The 21710-nt window shown below is 54.4% G+C and overlaps 1 protein-coding gene across 13 annotated transcripts in view; it reads right to left on the reverse strand.

Moving 5' to 3' along the window:
* The window catches only part of TCF3 (transcription factor 3), a 95880-nt gene that overhangs the window by 16377 nt on the left and 57793 nt on the right, over positions 1-21710 (reverse strand). For all 13 annotated transcript variants that reach the window (XM_069878050.1, XM_069878049.1, XM_069878052.1 and 10 more), the window contains 8 exons: positions 16595-16662; positions 12856-12985; positions 9766-9815; positions 4219-4321; positions 3863-4002; positions 3586-3712; positions 1900-1958; positions 1110-1188 (listed from right to left, as the gene is read on the reverse strand). In XM_069878050.1, the coding sequence (XP_069734151.1) occupies positions 1110-1188; positions 1900-1958; positions 3586-3712; positions 3863-4002; positions 4219-4321; positions 9766-9815; positions 12856-12985; positions 16595-16662 (756 nt within the window). The remainder of the gene's footprint in view (positions 1-1109; positions 1189-1899; positions 1959-3585; positions 3713-3862; positions 4003-4218; positions 4322-9765; positions 9816-12855; positions 12986-16594; positions 16663-21710) is intronic.

Below are 21710 nucleotides of genomic sequence, written 5' to 3' on the forward strand. Positions count from 1 at the left end.
GCACCAGGCACGGCTGCCACTAGATGGGGCTGGAAGCTGGGCCACCAGGCATGGCGCTGGCACGGGCCACCACCGCACCGCACAAGCCACTGCGCCAAGCACGGAACCGCACAGGCCATTACAGGGCTAGATGGGGCTGGAAGCTGGGCCACGATGCTGAGAATGGATCATCATAGCACCACATGGGCCACCACGCCATGTATGGCTCTGCATGGGCCACCACAATGGGCATCAGACCTCAAGAGGGTTTTAAACACACATCATCTCCGGGAGGAGAGGATGCCATGCTTGCTCTGAGCCCTGGGTAGCAGGGGAAGGTGTCCTTAAGGTCCTTAGATGGTCCTTAAGGTTCTTTCCAACTCAAACCATTGTATGGTTCTATGATGCCTGCACACATGCACACATGCAGGGTTTGCTGCACCCAGGCACCACTTAGCTCCAAACAGGAAAAAAGCTACATCCAATGTAGCTACATCCAATGTAGCTACATCCAATGTGCATGCGGACATGTAACTTCTCAGGAGACTTTAAAGAGCATCTTTGAGATCGTTTGTCCTTTCTCCTCACTCTCCTGCTTTTAAAAATCATAGAATCCTAGAATCACCAGGTTGGAAAAGACCCACCAGATCATCGAGTCCCACCATTCCCATCAATCACTAAACCATGTCCCTCAGCACCTTGTTCACCCGTCCCTTAAACCCCTCCAGGGAAGGTGACTCAATCCCCTCCCTGGGCAGCCTCTGCCAGGGACCAATCACCCTTTCTGTGAAAAACTTCTTTCCTGATGTCCAGCCTGAACCTCCCCTGGCAGAGCTTGAGGCCATTCCCTCTCGTCCTGTCCCCTGTCACTTGGGAGAAGAGCCCAGCTCCCTCCTTTCCACAACCTCCTTTCAGGGAGTTGGAGAGAGCAATGAGGTCTCCCCTCAGCCTCCTCTTCTCCAGGCTACACACCCCCAGCTCTCTCAGCCGCTCCTCATCAACAGGACTTGGCAAGATTGCCCCAAGCATCTTTAACGGGGGACTGGGGCTGCTCTGGGGAGTAACTGGAAAGTAACTTGGAAAGCAAACCCGACGCCGCCTTTACACAAAGAGTGACATTTTTCACCTACCTGCAAGCCCCTGAGGGGAGCCGACTGGTGTCGAGGGGTTTGACGAGAAGTTATTGCTAGAGTGATCAGGGGAATAAATCTGGAGCAAGAGAAGCAGGGCATGGTCAGCAGCGCCCGCCCTGGGATGGGTCTCCCCCTCCTCAGCAGCCCTGCCAAGCCCAGGTGCCGTAAGAACCCTGCCAGGAACCTCCCTTCCCACTCCCAGTAGCCCAACAGCCCAACCTGCAGGTCCCCCACTAATGCCAGGGTCCCTCTCTGTCCCCACTGCCACCATCCTTGCAGCTCCAGCTTCCATCCTTCAGGTTCCACCTTGGAGGGAAGCGCAAGCCCCAAGACACCTTTGCAGGGTGCAGTGCTGAGCAGCCCTCTGCCATCCTGCAGAAGCAAAGGTCCCCGCACTGCATACAGACGCAACATCCGACAGCCCAGTGGGACCAGTTTGAACCAGCACATGCAGGGCCAGGACTACTGGGACCTGTAAATCCTGCTCCGAGGGCTGCGTAGGGTCTTCTTACCAGACCAGTACCAGGCTGGCTCATGGCTATGGGTCTGTGGGGCCACCCTAACAGCCAGTGCCTCAGTTTCCCCATCTGCAAAGGTGCTTTGCTCAGCACCAGAACTCAGGATGGCAGCACGTAGAGGGGGGGAAACCCCTCCCCTCAGAGGATGCTGTGGGTGTGGGATGTGTTCACCCAAACACCTCAATGTGTCCCCCTTCCCCAGTTACAGAGGGGAGGTTTAACGCTCTGACAAGACAGGGATGGGGTCAAGCATCTGCAGGAATGCTTACTGAAGCTAGTGCCTTCCCGAGCGCATCTCCCGAGCTCCCAGCCGTGGTTCCTCTGTTACCTGTCAAGAAAGGACACAGAATTCGGTGCCAGGGGGCCAGAAACCCAGCAGGACAAGGCACCCATACAAGGCCTTCTCTGGGGTCACCTGCTCCAAGATGGAAACTTCTTGCTGTTACTGCTTTGCTTGAAAATGAAGTGGATGCCCGGATCAGAGAAGCCCAGATGAGGGCACACCCCCCACCTCGAGCAACTTTCGTGGGGTTGGAGGAATGTCTTTCTAAGACTCCAGGTCAAAGATGTTGTGCCATCAACAGCAACCAAATGTCTCTGCTGCAGCACAGCCCATTTTCATGGGGCATCTTAAGCCCCTCCAATCCCAAACTTGCTTCCCCTCCTCTAAACAAGAGTTACTCTACGAATGAAGGTCAGGATCCTCATTTCCTGGGGAACACGAGTTCACTTCAGTAACAGGTTTTATAACAGGTTCAGCAGGGTTAGAGATTAAAGCTCTCGGGGTTTAATGTGGTATCCAAATGCAGCACAAACATTCCTACTCTAAATTTAGACAAATGGCTTCACACGTCCCCCTGCCTTTCCTCCATGCAGGTGCAAATCCTTCCCGCAACTCATTTGAGCTGCGGCACCTCCTAGAGATAAAGTCACAGCTCCTGCTGAGACCAATGGCACGAGGTTTAACAAGGCCAAATGCCGGGTCCTACACTTGGGGCACAACAACCCTGGGCAGCTACAGACTGGGAGAAGTCTGGCTGGAAAGCTGCCTGGAGAAGGACCTGGGGCTGTTGGTTGACAGAGACTGAACATGAGCCAGCAGTGGCCCAGGTGGCCAAGAAGGCCACTGGCATCTTGGCTTGGAGCAGAAACGGCGTGGCCAGCAGGGCCAGGGAGGTTCTTCTCCCTCTGGACTCGGCACTGTTGAGACCGCACCTCGAATCCTGGGGTCAGTTCTGGGACCCTCACCACAAGAAGGATGTTGAGGCTCTGGAGCGAGTCCAGAGAAGAGCAACGAAGCTGGGGAAGGGGCTGGAGAACAAGAGGAGCGACTGAGAGAGCTGGGGGTGTTTAGCCTGGAGAAGAGGAGGCTGAGGGGAGACCTCATTGCTCTCTCCAACTACCTGAAAGGAGGTTGTGGAAAGGAGGGAGCTGGGCTCTTCTCCCAAGGGACAGGACGAGAGGGAATGGCCTCAAGCTCCGCCAGGAGAGGTTCAGGCTGGACATTAGGAAAATATTTTTCATGGTAAAGGGTCATTGGTCCCTGGCAGAGGCTGCCCAGGGAGGGGGTTGAGTCACCTTCCCTGAAGGTGTTGAAGGGACGGGTGGACGAGGTGCTGAGGGACATGGTTTAGTGCTTGATAGGCATGGTTGGACTCAATGATCTGGTGGGTCTTTTCCCACCTGGTGATCCTATGATTCTCTTACCTAATCCCCCAAATGAAGTGTAAACCTCGAGGTCAGCACCCCGTCCCTGCACAGGATCCAGCAGCAATAACCTTGCTGCGCCTCTTCCTCATGCATGAGGGATAAAAAGTGTCAAGTGGAACACGGATATTGCAGCCTCAGGTACTAGAGGCTTGCGCAAGGCTTTGATTTTCCAGTTAGGTCTCTGCCAGAGAGTGAAGCGAGGCAGGGGATGCCAGGGAGCACCACGTACCCGGGGCCGTACATACCCATCATGCTCTCTGTCCCGCTGATCGGCGGGGTGTGACTGGAGACACCGTACGGCGTGGAGGCAGAGGAAAAGCCGGACACCGAGGGGATTCCACCGTTAACCTCTCCTGAATGAAGCTGGTAGTTCTAACAGAGAGGTAAGAGGAGGGAGAGCCTCAAAAGGCTGCTGGGCTTTGGCACCCAAGTCGCCCTGTCGGCTGGTGTCCCAAATCGACAGCTAGGGGACAAGGTCCCCTGCCCAGCGGAGCCCCCCAAGCCCACCCAGGGACGCGTTACCATGCGCTCGTGCTGGTGTAAACTATTGAAGCCGCTGGACTGTGGGAGCGGGGAGGAGGAGCTGCCCAGCATGGCACCGTAACTCGACTGGCTCATGGCACCCGGTGAACTCCACAGGTCTGGTGAGTTATGGAGCCCATCTGGAAGGAAAAAAAATGGAGCTGAACAGAGCAGAGCTGCCGGTGTGCATTCCACAGGCCAGGCTGAGAGGTTGAAGCTGTCCCCATCGTGCCCTGCCATCACGCGCTAGGCAAATCCGAGCCATTTTGGGGCTGCTTTGGGCCTCAGGATCTCCTGCCCTGAGGCAGCCCCAGCTCTGTCCGCCTTGCAGGATGTTGGGGTTGTTAATAACTCACCTGCCATATAAAAGGCTCCGGGGTACACAGTGCTGGGAGGCTTCGAGGGAGTATATCCAGCTGGATCCCTGCTGTAGTCATCACCTGAGTTGGATGGATACACCTGTGGGGCAGGAAAGAGGTTGAAGAAGAGTCCTTGGCCACCCCACGGCCCCACATCCTCCTTGCAGGGCATCCAAGCCCGCGCTGCTTCACTTTTATCCATCATGGAGATGGTCCCACGGCAAAGCCGAGGGCAGGAACCACAGCGGCTCAGCTGAAGTCACCGTGGTGGTAGCGCACGGTGCCCATCTGCCTTCCTGTAAGAGCACGGATCCCCGCAGCCCCCTCCTGCCGAAGACGCCGGTGCCAGCAGAAGTTTCAACTCTCCGCTTTAGTTCCTTTTTCTGCGGTTACAACTTCGGACGGGTAACCACAAAACCCAGCGTTTCTGCGGGCTGACCCCGCACCCAAGGCTGCCCAGCAGCAACGGGGACCGACCAGGCAGCTCCTCCTGCTCCAACCTCACCGTAACACCGGGCTGCAGCACCCTGCTCAAACCCTTCATGGAAACCAACCCATCCTGGAAATCAGCTCCAGGGGAAACTGAGGCATGGGGGGAGCTGAGGGATGAGCAAGGCACACGGGAGGGAACGACGCTCAGAAAACCTTTGGCTAGATTTCTGCAGCACTGCTCAGCTACTTTATTTAACAGCCCAAAAGCAAAAGGAAAGGCTTTTTTTTCCCCTCCTAAATGAACCAAACCCATCCTAGAAAGCCCTGACCTCGTGCCACAGCAAAAACATTTTTTTTTTTTTAAAAACCAGAAATTCAGCACGCAAAGAAACTGAAATGCCACTCAAAATTACCTGAGAACTTTGGTTATAGCTTATTTTCATCCCCATCGAGTCATTCTGAAACTGCTAATCATTATTCTTTTAAACACGGACGAAAGCAGAGATGGGCGCAGGGGCTGCCGGACGTGCTCAGCCCGCTCTGCCTGGAAGATACCGCTCTCTCTGGAAAGGAAACCTCCCTGAGTTTCTCTTTCCCCACACCCCTTGGCTTCCTCTGATCCCTTGTCACAGTGAGAAGGGGTAAAGTTCTTCTCTATTTCTGTAACTGCCCAGAAGACCAAGATTTTTTTCTTCTTTTGTGTGTATGTAATAAAAAATGAGGGTCTTTTTGTTAAAATAGAAAGCACCAGAGATTGTATTTAACTATATTGCTCCATTTTCCTTTGGTAGCACAGGCTCTGGCTTCTGGAGTCTGCTTTGTGCCCAGGGGGCCAAGGTGGCCACCAGCATCCTGGCTTGGATCAGCCCTGGTGTGGCCAGCAGGAGCAGGGAAGGGATTGTCTCCCTGGACTCAGCGCTGGAGAGGCTGCACCTCGAATCCTCCGTTCAGTTCTGGGCCCTTCACTGCAAGAAAGACATCGAGGGGCTGGAGCACGTCTGGAGAAATGAACAGAGCTGGGGAAGGAGCTGGAGAACAGGGGTTCTGGGAGAGAGCTGAGGGACCTGGGGCTGTTTAGCCTGGAGAAGAGGAGGCTGAGGGGAGACCTCATTGCTCTCTACAACTGCCTGAAAGGAGGTTGTGGTGAGGTGGGTGTTGATCTCTTCTCCCAGGTAACAAAGGACAGGATGAGAGAAATAGCCTCAAGTTGCATCAGAGGAGGTTTAGATTGGATATTAAGGAGAATTTCTTCACTGACAGAGGCTGCCCAGGGCCATGGAGGAGTCTCCATCCCTGCAGGGGTTCAAAAACCGTGCAGACATGGCACTTTGGGACGTGGTTTAGGAGGGATGGTGGGCTTGGGCTGATGGTTGGACTGGATGAGCTGAGAGGGCTTTTCCAACCTTAATGATTCTGTGATTCTGGGTGAAACTTCCCTTGAAACTGGGGGGTCAGAGCCCCGGGGCACCCCCGTCCCCTTGCCATGATCGGCTCATGGGGCCTTGTGGGGCGATGGTGAGCTGAAAGCAACTTGTGGGCATCGGTGCTACACACCAAGGGGAGGGAATTTCTAAAATAAAGACGGGGGGAAGACATAAAAATCAAATAAAGAGAGGGGGAAGGGAAAATCCTGACGGATGCTGGCAGCTGCCCTTCGTCCTGTGCTCCGCAAAGAAAATTCAAGGCGCTTTGCCTTTGTGCGCCGTGGCTGCGTGGAGCCACGCGTGGGTAGCGCGTGCGGCCGGGGCGAGCGAGGGAATGGAGGGTGGGAGGCTGCAAAGAACAAGAATCCAGTAAATTGACTTTTCCTATAATTTGATTAAATAGCGGGAGCCGGGCGAGGGAATCGAATGAAGCACGGCTAATAGCCCCGCGCCATCTGCCAGGGGCTGGCGCTCGGCCAGCGCACGAGGCAGCTGTGCGGCAGCGGAGCGGGGGGGCCGCAACGGCCATTTAATAAATCCAGAGCAAAAAAAAAAATAAAAAGAAGAATAAAATAGCGAGGATGAACAGATCAGGCTTGCAAAGCGAAACGGGGGGGGTTCGCTTTGCTGCTCTGCCATCCCCCTCCCCGATCCGAAGTTTCACCCCAGCAGTGATGTCGGCCCCCCTCGAAATCTTTCATTTCCCTTGCTCGGAGCAGGGGGAGGTTGTGAAAAGCCAACTCCGCTCTTGAGGCCAAGCGAGGAGCATCCCAGCCGTGCAGTGCACGGGGGAGCCGGCCGAGCCCCCGGCCGCCAGCCAAGCGCCGCAGGAAGCGGTAAATCAGGGCCAGGGCCCCACTCCCCACGCCATGGCCCCAGCCCTTGCGCCGGCGGCCGCAGGGACCTCCAGGTGAGGTCATTTCCTCCGGTTAAAACTGCCAGCGCGGCGAGGGAGCTGCTTGAAAAGCCCCAGCGCTGGGATTTGCAGGGCTTTGTGGCGTTGTGGGGTTTTCTGCCCACCCCCTCCCCGACCCTCTCCCTGTTTTTCTTGCTTCAACTAGGCTGGGATTGCTGGGAAAGCTGAAGAGAGCGGTGACCAGCCTGCCAATTTACAGCCTGAAGTGGCTCCCGGCGACCACGTTGGCTGCGGCAACAAAACCCTGCAGGAGCCAACTTGCACAAAATCCCCCCCTGGCTGCCTCCAGCAAAGCCGGGTGATGAGCAGCGGGTCTCAGGGGTCTCATCCAGCCCCTGGTCCTGCGCCTTGATGCAGAATCACAGAATGTTTGGGTTGGAAGGGATCTCAAAGCCCATCCCGTTCCACCTCCTGCCATGGGCAGGGACACCTCCCACTGCATCAGGGGCTCCAAGCCCCATCCAACCTGGCCTTGAGCATCTCCAGGGATGGGGCAGCCACCACTGCTCTGGGCAACCTGCGCCAGGGCCTCCCTACCCTCACAGCAAAACATTTCTTCCTAAAATGCCATCTTAATCTCCTCTCTTTCAGCTTAAAACAATCCCCCCTCGTTCTAGCCCTGCATTCCCTGATCAGAAGCCCCTCCCCAGCTTTCCCGGAGCCCCTTTCAGGACTGGAAGCTGCTCGAAGGTCTCCCCAGAGACCGTACATCAGCGTGTGGGGGAGCACGGCTGCGAGCACCAACCCTGCATTCCAGCTCCACGGCACAGAGAAGCAGGAAGGGGCTTCGTGCCCCAGGGCCAGCTCCAGCCCAGCACCTGTTTCCCAAGAACTGGCCCCAAAAGTCCATGGGTTCCAGGCACAGGTCCCTCTGCACCCAGCGCAGTCAGCATTGAGCGGTCCTGTTACCCTTCCCATCCCTCTGGATTCATCTCACGCTGTCTCCTCTCAGCAGAATCACTCCCCTTCAAACGGGTGAGGGCAGGAGGTGATGGATCTGGCTCCGCTGCCACCGACAGCTCCGTGCAGGGAGCATGTGGCTCCTTCTCCCCAGTTCATGGCAGCCTCACGGTTGTTTCCCATTTTTCCTACCTAGGCAGCTGGGGCCAGGACCTGCCTCTTGGGCAGAATCGCTCCCCTTTCCACCACCCTCAACTATTCCAGCTGCTGACCTCTCCAAGTTTTCCAAGCAGCTTGGGAATTACAGATTAAAGCGCTTGATTTTCATAAGATGCTGATTGACCTATTTATCTTGCACGGGGTCCAGTGATAACACGGGGCGGGTTCCTGCGCGGGCGAGGAAAGAGCCTTTGATCAGCTGCCTTTGAGGCCGGCAACTCCTTTTGCTCCACGCTTCTTTCTGCCACCTTGGTGCTGATTTCTCTCCCAAGGTGTGGAAGTTCAAAATCAAACCAGGAAGGCGGAGGTGACGGCAAAGAGAGGGCAGGGGAAGGTGGCAACACTGGCCCATGGAGTAAAAAGTGGAGCTTTGCAGGCAAGGGGTGACCGAGATGACAGCCAGGGCTGGAAAAGCCCATGTGTGGGTGCTGGCTCAGACACAGGAAAGGGGCTGATTTTTGGGAAATGCTGATCAGGGCCCTTCAGGGCATCGACAGGCAGAAAGCTCCATCACCTTTGAAATCCGAGGCCAATAAAGGGCCATTTGTCAGGAGCGATATTTTCCCCACATGTCGACTGGGGTTTAAAAGCTCTGAATTTCACACAGAAACTCGAGGCAGCGATACGGATCCTGCTTTGGGTAGGTTTTCCTGGCCGAAACACAGACACTTGGAGCAATCGGCCCTGCTGACAGGAGCTGGTCTCTGCAGGAACCCTCTAGCACCCTTTGGTGTGTGAGCCCACACCGGCAAGCCCTGAGCTCCTTCCTCCTCCTCCATCCTCTCACCACTGGCAGCTCAGCGCCCGCTCCCAACGGCAGAGCCAGAGCCGTGGTGAAGGTTCCAGACCAAGCAGTGAAGGAACACAGCGGATTTCCCCCACAGGTGGACACACACAGGTGTTCCCCAAGGAATGGGGGAGCTGGTGCTTGATTCACGTTCACTCCGGCTCAGCCTTGGCCCAGGCTTCAGCTCTCCCAAGGGACAGAGCTCGCCCGTCCCCCTAAAAGCACGTAAACGCTCCAGCAAGGAATGCAGCCTCGGCACAGCCAGACAGCTCCCATATTCCTGCAGGAACCCTCCAGCCCGCTCCAATTAGCTTTCCTGGAGATCCCATTACTTGCAGCCACAAAGACATTGTTCAGTTTATTCCCCGGTAACAGCCGCGGGAGCAGGGCTAACGTATTCCTACAGGCTGCTCGGCTTTCTTATAAACCAGCCCAGCAGCGCACACACCTGGAGCAGCCCCAGCTGCCTGCCCGCATCGCAACTGGCTCGGTTTCCCTCCTGGAGTGAAATCCGATCGCACCGAATATTCCATTTCACTCAGGCACTCTCGACATAACGTCAAACAGGCGAGAGCCAGCGAGGGCAGGAGGCGAAGGGTCCAGGAGATGCCGCCGGCGGCTGCTCCACACAGGGAGCGTTGTAGCTCCTTCCCACTTCACCACAGCCTCACGGTGCTTCCCTGTTTCTCCTACCTAAGAAGCCGTAGCTGGAAAAATCCTTCCCCAAACTGCTAAAATCCGAGCCCTTGGTGTCTACGGTGGTTGGACCCAGAAGGGTGGCAGCTATGGCAGCGAAGGGAAAAGGGATGCCTGGGGGATGAGGGATAAAAGGAAGGGATGCTTGCAGGGTAGATCCTGCCACTTACCGAGGAGGGGAGTCCAGGAGGCACCTTCCGAACCTTTTTGGGCTGTCCATCTGGTTTAAAGAAAAGAAGAGAGGATGTTAATTGGTAAAGGGGGTCAGTGGGAGGGAAAATAAGTTACAGCAAAAAGTCTCCAAGGATGGATGATGCAGGTACAAATAGGGCTCAGATCCCAAATGCCCCACAGCCACGAAAGCATCAATAGTGAAAATGCCTGAAGATGAACCCTTCCTCCTCATCTCATCTGCATCCTCTGAATGCTTCACTCACAGAGTTCACAGGGCAGACTCTTCCCAAAACACCGCAGGAGCGAGGCTGCACCTTGAATCCTGGCTTCGCTTTTGGGCCCCTCACTACAGGAAAGACATTGAAGGGCTGGAGCACGTCCAGAGGAGGGAACAGAGCTGGGGAAGGGCTGGAGAACAAGGGTTCTGGGAGCAGCTGAGGGACCTGGGGTTGTTTAACCTGGAGAAAAAGAGGCTGAGGGGAGACCTCATTGGTCTCTCCAACTACCTGAAAGGAGGTTGTGGTGAGGTGGATGCTGGGCTCTTCTCCCAAGTAACAAGGGAGAGGATGGGAGGTAACGGCCTCAAGTTGCATCATAGAATCACAGAATCACAGGTTGGAAAAAACCCACTGGATCATCGAGTCCAACCATCCCTATCAATCACTAAACCATGTCCCTCAGCACCTCGTCCACCTGTCCCTTAAACACTCAACCACCTCCCTGGGCAGCCTGTATTAGGAAAAATTTCTTCACCGAAAGAGTGGTGAAGCCCCAGTAGAGGTTGCCCAGGGCTGTGGTGGAGTCTCTATCCCTGGAGCTGGGGGACATGGTTTAGTAGGGGTGGTGGTGTTGGGCTGACTGGATCAGCTGAGAAAGCTTTTCAAACCTTAATGATTCTATAAGAGGTGCTCACCACACAGAGAAGGGCTGTGCTTCATTGGAAGAGACTGAGCCCATGAACAACCCCTCAATGGGTATTTTTTAAAATCATTTTTAACCTGAAGTAGGTTTGCGGAAAGGATGCAGGAAGAGAACAAAGGCAGGGATAGGGGAGCCACCACTGTGTGGTGATTCATTTGTTCCCTGGATAATAATATACCCAGGAAGGCTTTACTGGTGTTGGAAGGCAGAGACGGTGCTTGCCCCAGGCCCTGGTGCCTCCCCAGCCCATCTCTCCAGGTCCTGCTCCAAGGGTGAGGACACAAAGTTTGGGAGGGGCCAAGCATCCAGGGGAGTGGTCAAGGGGAAGCACCAGTTAAAAAAATTGAAGGTTTTTTTCACTTCATAACTAAGGGAAGTCCCAGCTGGGAGTGCAGGACACAAACAGCACGTCTGCCAAGCCAGGGACTCCGCTGGGCTGTAGGTGGGGAGGAGAAATACACCACAGAATGACCTGATGCAAAAGAATCAATTTTGAGGCTGACAACACAGAATCCTGGAATGGTTTGAGGTTGGAAGGGACCTTAGAGCCCATCCAGTCCCACCCCCTGCCATGGGCAGGGACACCTCCCACTGCATCTGGGGCTCCAAGCCCCATCCAACCTGGCCTTGAGCATCTCCAGGGATGGGACAGCCAGCACTGCTCCGGGCAACCTGGGCCAGGGCCTCCCCATCCTCACAGCAAAACATTTCTTCCTAAGATCATAAACCAACAAGGCTTTAAAGCAGTGATATCAACGTGGATGCCTTTTTCTGAAAAGCACTGGAAAAAATACACGTAACACTGGGTCGCTTCAGGTTTCGTTTGTTGGGGAAAGCCCAAAATAGCAGCACGGAAGTGACTTTGGAGGGTGCGAGGGGGAAGTATGACAAGAAACACAAGTTCTGGAGAATCGGGGCTTGCCTGCACTCGAAAGCCACATTCACACCAGAACATAGCCTGTGCTAAATGCAAAATGGCTTATTCCCAGGTAGATCCAGACATGAAACATAGAATAGTTTGGGTTGGAAGGGACCTTAAAGATCATCTAATTCCAACCCTCTGCCATGGGCAGGGACACCTCCCACTGGATCAGGGGCTCCAAGCCCCATCCAACCTGGCCTTGAACCCCTCCAGGGATGGGGCAGCCACCCCTGCTCTGGGCAACCTGGGCCAGGGCCTCCCCACTCTCATAGCAAAGAAATTCCTTCTTATGTCTAGTCTAAATCTGCCCCTCTCCAGTTTATTCTCATTGCCCCTCATCCTATCACTCCAAGCCTTTGTAATCAGTCCCTCCCCAGCTTTCTTGCAGCCCCTTCAGGTACTGGAAGGTTGCTATAAGGTCTCTTTGCAGCCTTCTCTCCTCCAGGCTGAACAACCCCAACTCCCTCAGCCCGTCCTCGTACAGGAGTTGCTCCAGCTCATGGGTGAGTCCTGCTCTGGAACGTGGAAGCATGCAGGTAGGCAGAGAGGGGTCCTGGACCAACCTCCATTCACACAGTGCCTGGACTTCATGCTGCTTCTTCATGAGGTCCAGGCCATCCTGTTCGCTGTTCCTGGCCATCCTGTTTGCTTGCAGCAGGACAGGGGCTCTGAGGAGAGCCACTGGCTGTAAAAGCAGCCCTGATGGCAGCCCAGGGTTTTCCAGGAATGACTACTTATGCCCAGTGTGGCTGGAGGTCCTTTTAGAAGGACATCAAACCACTTGCTGCTTTCATCTGACCTGATATTTTCACAGAATCACAGAATCATGGAATGGTTTGGGTTGGAAGGGACCTTAAGGCCCATCCAGTTCCAACCCCCCTGCAGTGAGTAGGGACACCTCCCACTGAAGATGATCAGGTTGCTGAGAGCCCCTTGCAAGCTGACCTGGAATGTTTCCAGGGATGGGGCAGCCACCACCTCTCTGGGCATCTTCCATCAAGAAGGAAATTCTAAAGGAATTCTAAAGTCCAACCCCTCTTTTTTTTTAAAATTATATCTTTCCCACTCCCTCCCTAGAAGAAGTAAAAATGGTAAATTCACATCTGTGTGAGCACGCATGGCAACACCAGGGCTTTTGCTCCAAAAGGCAGATCCGAGCAGGGCAGATGAACCCCTGGTCTCCTAACGAAGCTGGTGGACAATGCAAAGTGGTGACACCTGAGGGTGACATGAAGCCACTTACCTATGTTGCTCTCAGCACCTCTCCTGCGAGGATTGTTGGGGTATGAAAAATACTGAGACCCACTTTTCACCCCGGTGGGAGAAAGCGTGCTTGGACTCGCGATTCCCATTTCGCCGGGCAGGAAACCGGTCTGCAAACAAGGAGACAGAAGAGCCCTTCCATGTAATTACGCTGGAAAACCACCACGCTCGCTGGGAGAGAACAGAGCCGCCTTGAGCTGCCTGTGCACACATTCAGCCAAGGCCGGGGGGAATAAAACACAAGCCAAGGGGCCAGAAAGCAAAAGTAAATACATAAATATGAGGGTTGCTGTGGGAGAATGTGTGCAATGAGAAAAGGGGTTTTCAAGCTGTGTTTTCCCAGTAAAGAAGTTCTCTACGAACCAAGGATGCAAACCAGCAGGTGCCGTGGTGAGGAGCATCGTAATCCCATGCTCATCTTAGATTAACCAGGTTGGAAGAGACCCACTGGATCATCGAGTCCAACCATTCCCATCAATCACTAACCCATGTCCCTCAGCGCCTCATCCACCCGTCCCTTAAACCCCTCCAGGGAAGGTGACTCAACCCCCTCCCTGGGCAGCCTCTGCCAGTGCCCAATGACCCTTTCTGTGAAAATTTTTTTCCTACTGTCTTGTTGCCCACGAGGGCAGGATGAGACCCTGCTGATGGCCCCACTGCTGAAGTGGGGCTGGGGGGCTCTTGGCAGCACTGCCTGCCCGCCTCACCAGCCCGTCTGCAACCCTGAGGGCTCCGAAGTGTCTGGGGCAAATGGATAAACCTTTCCTGCTCCTCCTCTGAAGTTTTATGGTGAGGGATGAGTTTCTGATGGGATCAGTGCTTTGGTGCCCCCGGGGGACACACCTGATGGGCACCACGCGTCCACCCATCCTCAACAGGCGCACCCGAGCGAGCGGCCCCGTGCTGCTCTCACTGCTGCGGTGTTGCCGGGAGCTCAGCTTAGGCACAGAACTGATACTGCGCCCACCCCCCAGCAAAGCCAGCAGACCCCAGGCTGTCACATCTCTCCACCCAAACCGACTGGAGATGATGGGAGAGCTCACGCAGCCGGTGCCCATCTGGCTGTGCCTCTCGCAGTCCCCGCCGGCTGCCGGCACTGATGGTTTCTCTCCCAATCCCATCCCCACACAGCCGGAACGATGCGATGGAGCGGCAATAGCACTGCTGGGGGTGGTTCGCTCCTGCATTTTATCAGGGAAAAAGCTAAATCCCTCTTTCTATAAAGAGGAAACTCCTCCCTCGTGTTTATCCCAGCTGACCTTGGGCACCCTGGGAAGCAGCGTGGAGCCAACAGGAGCTGGAGCCCAGAGTGCTCGCTGGCTTGCAGGACGGAGCGTGCCCTTGCTCCAGGAGCACACCCATCAGCATTGCCCCCTTCACCTCCGCAGAAAGTAAAATGTATTCATAAGGAATATAAGAAGGCTGGCGAGGGGCCTTTCAGTAAGAAAAGCTCAGTTTTGACCCATCTTCCGAGGGCAATGTGTTCAAATAAAGGAGGATTTCAGGCTTTTGAGAAACTGAAGAGAAAAACCCATTAGTTTAAAACTCCGTTCTCCTCCAGAAAGGGGTTGGGAAGGAAAGCGGAGCTTGTGTATTCACAGCTGGTGAAATTCCTGCAATCTGTTCCACCGGTCAGATTACCTTCGCGCTGAAACCGCTACGCCCCACGGAGCAGCGCGGCCAAGAAAAGCAAGCGACACAGCACCCTGGAGATGCCGGAGGGCTGAGTCGCTGCTGCCCGGCTCCTCCAGCGGGCACCTCCGGAGAGGCATGAGATTTTTAAGGCAATTTCCTGAAAAAAGGGATTTTCTTCCCCTTCCTCTTCCCTGGGGATGCCTTCAGGGGCAGGTGAGGGTTAAATGAAGGGGGAGCCACAGGTTTGCCCTAAAGGAGGGGTGTTTTGGGGAGAAAAGCGCTCCCCATTCAGGGCATCGGCCAGCAGCCAATTTTCCAGCACTTTTTAAAAGGAAAAACAAGTCATTGCCCCCCCCTAAACCAGAGCCAGAAGCAACAACTGTTCTGGGGGCCACAGCGAGCGTGCAGACAGCCCCGCTCGCCTCCCACCACCCCGTACAAGAGGGGTTTTGTCTCCTCTCCACATCAAACAGGCCCCGTCTCTCGCTCAGCCACCCGATCTGGACTCACGAGCCAGCGCCGGGGCCCCTCCCAGCCTGTGGCACCATTTGCCCACCCCATTTCTGTTACCTTATATCTCTCCCCTCCTCCTCCATGAAACCCCAGCAAAACCATAACATTAAAAAAGCTAAGGCTTGGCATCCGTCCCATTTTTATTTTAGCAGCTTCAGTGGTGAATTAAATCCACTCTGGCACAGCCAGCCAGCACAGCTGTTTCAGCAAAGGAAACATCCTCAGTTCAGAGAAGAGGAAATTATGACAAATTTGTGTAAAATTAAAACATGTAATAGGTGTGTGTGTACATGTTTAAAAGAAAAAGCTGTCCGGCCAAGAGCTGCTCCCTCAAATAAAATGGTGGGACTGTTTCTCCAGGGCACTGAAGGGGCAACACATCAAAGCGGAGGTGCTTGCTCCTTCCCAAAAAACTATTTGTGGATGCCAGTGGCAGCAGGCTTGAGTATCTCAAGGTTGATGGACTGCGTTCCTGGGCTCTGATTTACACCTCTGGTATTCCCCACGGGAAGCAAACACCCCCTGCCAGGGCCCAGAGCTGCTTGTCCCACAGGGGTTCACACGGGGTGACCCCACTGGGCAGGGATCTTGCCACAAGAGGCAGCTCTCCCGTGCTGTGTCCTCTGGCTGCGCAGATCATAGAATCATGGAATGGTTTGGGTTGGAAGGGACCTCAAAGCCCATCCAGTTCCAACCCGGCCTTCAACACCTCCAGCGTTAAGGTGTCCACAACTTCCCTGGGCAACCTGGGCCAGGGCCTCCCCCCGTCACGGTGAAGAATTTCTTCCTAATGTCCAATCTAAATTGTCCCTTTTCCAATTTAAAGCCATTCCCCCAGTCTTACCACTCCACGCCCTTGTAAAAAGCCCCTCCCCAGCTTTCCTGCAGCCCCTTGCAGCACTGGAAGCTGCTCTAAGGTCTCCCCGGAGCCATCCCCTGAAGGTCAAGCATCAGCAAAACCACCATAAAACCAAAACACTGCTTGATATCCACCCAAATGATGCTACAGCAGCATAGAAATCACCTCACAGCCTCTCCCTCCCCTGAACTGGCAAGGATGGAGATGCTGGCCAGGGTACAGGGGATTCTGGCTGGGAGGAGGAACATGCAGGACCCAGCATGGTGCTTGGAGGCAAAGGGAGAGCTCGAGGACAGGGAGCTGGCGGGAGATGATACCTCCTGGCCACCCTGTCACGAGGAACAGTGTTTGCTTGGATCCAACTCCCTGAAACTCCCTGCACAGGTAGTGTTGGCTTGACCATATCTGCTCAAATACAAACGAGCTAGGAACAGGATTAATAATTAAAGAAGTGAGCCTGAAGAAGTTTTGAAAAGAAGTGAGAAGCTGCCTCAACCCTATTTTCTAAACTCTGACAACTCTCCCGAGCCAGCACCACACACTCGTATAAACCTCCACCTCAACAGAAATCTCTGAGCTGAGCAGAGACTTTCCAGGAGCTCATATAGAGATGAGATGGAAACTGCCAGGTTCCTTTTCATTCCCAGCCTCTTGCTCCTAGCAGCTCAGCCAGTAAATTAAGTAAAACTATCTCCACGCATTTTATCATTACCTGGTTTAGTCCTGGCATCCCTGTGTCTCTTCCGAATGTGGAGTACGAGGCTCTTTCACTGCTCTTCCCTGTGGAGAAAAGAAAAGACAAAGTTTTCGGTAAGAAGGGGAGGTTTTGTGTACACGACCCTCCCGGGGCGTCCTGCCGAGGTGCAAAGCTGTTCTTGTAGCACAGCTTCCTCAGCCCATAACAGCTTGTTGGTAAAACAGGAGCTCTTTCAAAGTCCACAAACAGCAGGGCTTGACCGGTCCATAAAGAGCTAAACCCCAAACCTGCAGCAATGCAGGGAAGTACTTGCAGCCACGGAAACTGGTAGTGTGGGACCAGAGTGAAAACAAACCTCCAGACACATTAAAAAAAGCCAAGCGAATTTGGCAGAGGCACTGACAGAGCAGAATGAAAGCCAGGCATGAGTGGCCAGACTCTGCGGGCGCTTGCCATGCAATAGGAAACACAATTCCAGCATGCAGAGCTGAGCTCCTGCTCAGGAGGACCTTTTGAACTGGACATGGAGTGATAGGATGAGGGGGAATGGCTTTAAATGGGAAGGGGGAAGATATAGATGAGAGATTAGGAGGAAATTCTTCACAATGAGGGTGGGGAGGCCCTGGAACAGGTTGCCCAGAGAAGTCATGGACACCTCAACGCTGGAGGCCAGGTTGGAAGGGGCTTGGAGCAACCTTATCCAGCGGGAGGTGTCCCTGCCCACGGCAAGAGGTTGGAACTGGATGAGCTTTAAGGTTCCTTCCAACCCAAACCATTCATGATTCTACAATTCTTCCTCTTTCCTGGTGGAGATTCAGCTTTCCAAAAACCCACTCAGAGCTGAAGAGCAGGCATCCAACAGCAAAGCGTTTCCTTCCTTCCCAAGCTCCTCTATCAGGTCTCACCAGACCACATCAGTCCTCGCAGATGGAGCATCCCCTCTGTCCGGGAGCAGCCCCATGCGAGCCGAGCCCACGTGTCCCAGCGCTGCCAAGTGAACTTTAGCACCCAGCACCAGCTTTTATCAAACAGGTTCAACCTCACCCTGCCCACACGCTGCTGAAAATAGTGTTTTCAAGAGGGGGAAAAAGATAAAAACAAACTAGAAACCTAACACACGTGGTGAAATGTTTCCATTCTGAAATGTCCTTGCAGTCTCTTCTCTCGTGGGTGATGAACCGGAGCAAAGTGCGGCTCCCAGCAAGCAGCACCCATGGGTGCCAGGGCAGCATCACAGCCCTCGGCACTGGTGAGACCGCTCCTCGAATCCTGGGGTCAGTTCTGGGACCCTCACCACAAGAAGGATGTTGAGGCTCTGGAGCGAGTCCAGAGAAGAGCAACGAAGCTGGTGAGGGGGCTGGAGAACAAGAGGAGCGTCTGAGAGAGCTGGGGGTGTTTAGCCTGGAGAAGAGGAGGCTGAGGGGAGACCTCATTGCTCTCTCCAATTCCCTGAAAGGAGGTTGTGGAGAGGAGGGAGCTGGGCTCTTCTCCCAAGGGACAGGGGACAGGACGAGAGGGAATGGCCTCAAGCTCCACCAGGGGAGGTTCAGGCTGGACATTAGGAAAAAATTTTTCACGGCAAGGGTGATTGGGCACTGTCAGAGGCTGCCCAGGGAGGGGGTTGAGTCACCTTCCCTGGAGAGGTTTAAGGGATGGGTGGATGAGGTGCTGAGGGACATGGTTTAGTGTTTGATGGGAATGGTTGGACTCAATGATCCAGCGGGTCTTTTCCAACCTGGTGATTCTATGATTCTATAAAAAGGATGCCAGGGCAAGAAGAAAGAGAAAAGCTCTGCACTGGGGCACCTGGCAGCACAATGGAGAGCTTTGGGGTTCCCTCCGAAAAGCAAAACAGACATTTTTCTAGTGAGGAACAGGCACTTTTCCAGTAAAAAATGGAAAATCTGGCCTGAAAATCCACAAGGAATTTTTCTCTGCTCTTAACAGTGCCACGAGGGAAAAGGGAGAGGGAAGAGGGGAACAGGAGACGACAAACAAAAAGGCTCTTAAGTCAGGGCAGGAGGGGATGCTCCCTGCACTGATGCTGGGTGGTGTTGGGCTCTTCCCTGAAAAGGAGGAATCGCGTCCTGCCTCTGGTCTGGCTTAGTAAGCAAAATTGGGAGGGGGAGGATTTGGCCAATCTGCTTAACATAAAGCTGTCACCGAAGCCCACTAAGATGCAGGTTAATGCACTGGGGCGACACTGGGGCTGGCAGGCAGCTCTATGCATGGATGAGAGGTTTGGGAGAGCAGCTGAAGGGGAGCACCTGAAAGGGGACTACAGGGAAGCTGGGGAGGGACGTCTTCCAAAGCCATGGAGTGATAGGATGAGGGGCAACGGCTTTAAATTGGAAGGGGAAAGACTGAGATTGATTATTAGGAAATAATCAGGTAATTAAGACTGATTATTCACAGTTCTTCAGGTGGTGAGGCACTGGTTGAGGTTGCCCAGGGCAGCTGTGGACACCTCAACCTTGGAGGAGTTCGAGGACAGGTTGAATGGGGCTTGGAGCCCCTGATACAGAAGGACGTGTCCCTGCCCATGACAGGGGGTGGGATTGGATGGGCTTTAAGGTCCTTTCCAACCCAACCCATTCTGTGATTCTATGAGGGAGAACAAATTTTCCCAAAAAAGCATCCCTGAAGCACAGGGCAGAGCAATGGGAAGACAGAGGTGGCTGCTCGGGTTTGAACCTTTGCGTGGGGCCTCGAACTCAATCCAAGAGTGGGTTTCCCCACAATAACCCCCAAACCCAATGTTGCCGGGGGTCTCAGAGCAGCACAATAGCATCCTGCTGCCCCCCACCTCCAGCTGGGCACATCAGGCACTGCTGCCCTTTCATTTCAGAGGCTTAAATGTTAAGTAAACAAAGGTCAAAATGTCAGAGGCCGGATCTCCTAAATGACCTAATTCCTAAAAGCGCTTAGCACTCGATTTGCCGCAGCGCCGGCAGCGTTGCACAAATAACTCCATTGGTTGTGGCATCTGGTGGGTCATGAATACTCCTAAACCAGAGGAAAAACAGCGTAATGCCAGGCTCGTTTACCTGGCCAGCAACGGCGAGGACTCCTGGCCGATAACACATCGCCACTTGCACGTGTGGCACTTCCACTGCCTCCACCCGGCACCCTTGGTGCTGAACCACAAGGTGATGAAGGACGGTGGCATCGCACCACGACAGGACTGTGCTGCTCCAGAGCCTGGGTACCAGCCATCTCGTGGGATGGGGGAACTGGGAGAGAACCCCCCAGCCAGGCCCTGCGTCCTCCTTCAGCATCACGTAAAAGGGGGAAAAGCGGCAAAAACTTCAGTAGTAAAAATTTGATATTTCATTGTCCAGGAAAACAAGGTGGAAGAAGGAACATCAAAACGTTCCTGGATTGAAATGTATCTTTGTGGACTTCCAGAGGAGGTCACGGAGATGATCCAAGGGCTGGAGCAACTCCCATCCAAGGGCAGGCTGAGAGAGTTGGGGTTGTTCAGCCTGGAGAAAAGGCTCCAGGGAGACCTTGGAGCAGCTTCTAGGACTGAAAGGAGCTCCAGGAAAGCTGGGGAGGGACTCTGGATCAGGGAGGGCTGGGATAGGACAAGGAGGGAATGGCTTTCAGCTGAAAGAGGGAAGATTGAGATAAGATACCAGGAAGAAATGTTTTGCTGTGAGGGTGGGGAGGCCCTGGCCCAGGTTGCCCAGAGCAGTGGTGGCTGCCCCATCCCTGGAGGGGTTCAAGGCCAGGTTGGATGGGGCTTGGAGCCCCTGATCCAGTGGGAGGTGTCCCTGCCCATGGCAGGCGGTGGAACTGGATGGGCTTTAAGGTTCCTTCCAACTCAAACCATTCCAGGATTCTATGAGCCTGTGGAAAAGCAGAAGTCCACAAGTTGCACAAGGAGAAGCTGTCCTGCTGTTCCTGCTGCCGGGGGGATGTCAGCCGGCACTGGCAGCACACCCAGCTCCACTGGGATTCAGTGCTTCACAACTAAAGCCCTGGGGCACCAACCAGGAAAGGCAGCGAAACCCCAGGACCCTTGGAACGGCCAGGAAGGAGTGATGACTTGGCAGAAAACCCCAGGCATCTCCTCAAACACCATCTCATTGATGACTGAACTGCTGAAATCCCACAGATGGGTGCTACAGGATCTTGGGGGCAAAGGGAGAAGAGAAGTCAGAAGGTACTGGGAATTAATCCCTTAAATGGGAGATGGGTTTCAACCAAGATTCCTACCTGTTGGATTTACCTCTGCAAATTTTAGGACGCAAAGTTGAAGCAGAGCAGAGCAAGGTGCATCCAGAAACCAACCAAGAGCATTTATTTTCAGCTTTTCACGGCATTGCTTCCCTGTGAGTCCTGGCATCCCCTCTTCTGCCTTTCCCACCTCTGCCAGCTCCTTCCCCTGCCCCTCGCCTGCCCACGCTGCCTTCAACCCTGCTTCATAAGCGATTTCCCAACCTCTCTCCTCTCCCAGCATGTTCTCTCCTGCCGGATCTGGCTCTGCCGGGCTCAGATGGAGCCTCCCCGAGGGCTTTCGCAGAGGAAACCCCGCGCCCTGTTTGTGCTCTCTCCTCCCAAAGGCAGGTTTGCTCCTGCGCTCAGAAACAAGGCGGAATAAAGATTCCAATGTTGCCGCCAGCTCTGGCAGTGGCAGGGATTGGCCTCAGCATCGTGGCAGTGTCTCACGTCCACCCGAGCAAACTATGCTTTTAGGTTCCCCAAGGCTCAGTGCTAGGTCCAGCCCTGTTCAATGTCTTTATCAATGACCTGGATGAAGGCATCAAGTGCACCCTTAGCAAGTTTGCGGATGACATTGAGCTGGGTGGAAGTGTCAATCTGCTGGAGGGTCGGGAGGCTCCAAAGGGATCTGAACAAGCTGGACCGCTGGGCAGAGTCCAATGGGATGAGGTTTGACAAGGCCAAATGCCGGGTCCTGCACTTGGGGCACAACAACCCTGGGCAGCTACAGACTAGGAGAAGTCTGTCTAGAAAGCTGCCTGGAGGAGAAGGACCTGGGGGTGTTGGTTGACAGCGACTGAACACGAGCCAGCAGTGGCCCAGGTGGCCCAGAAGGCCAATGATCAGAAACAGCGTGGCCAGCAGGGCCAAGGAGGTTCTTCTCCCTCTGGACTCGGCACTGGGG

Source organism: Phaenicophaeus curvirostris, chromosome 28, assembly GCF_032191515.1.
Source record: "Phaenicophaeus curvirostris isolate KB17595 chromosome 28, BPBGC_Pcur_1.0, whole genome shotgun sequence".
Taxonomy (NCBI): Eukaryota; Metazoa; Chordata; class Aves; order Cuculiformes; family Cuculidae; genus Phaenicophaeus; species Phaenicophaeus curvirostris.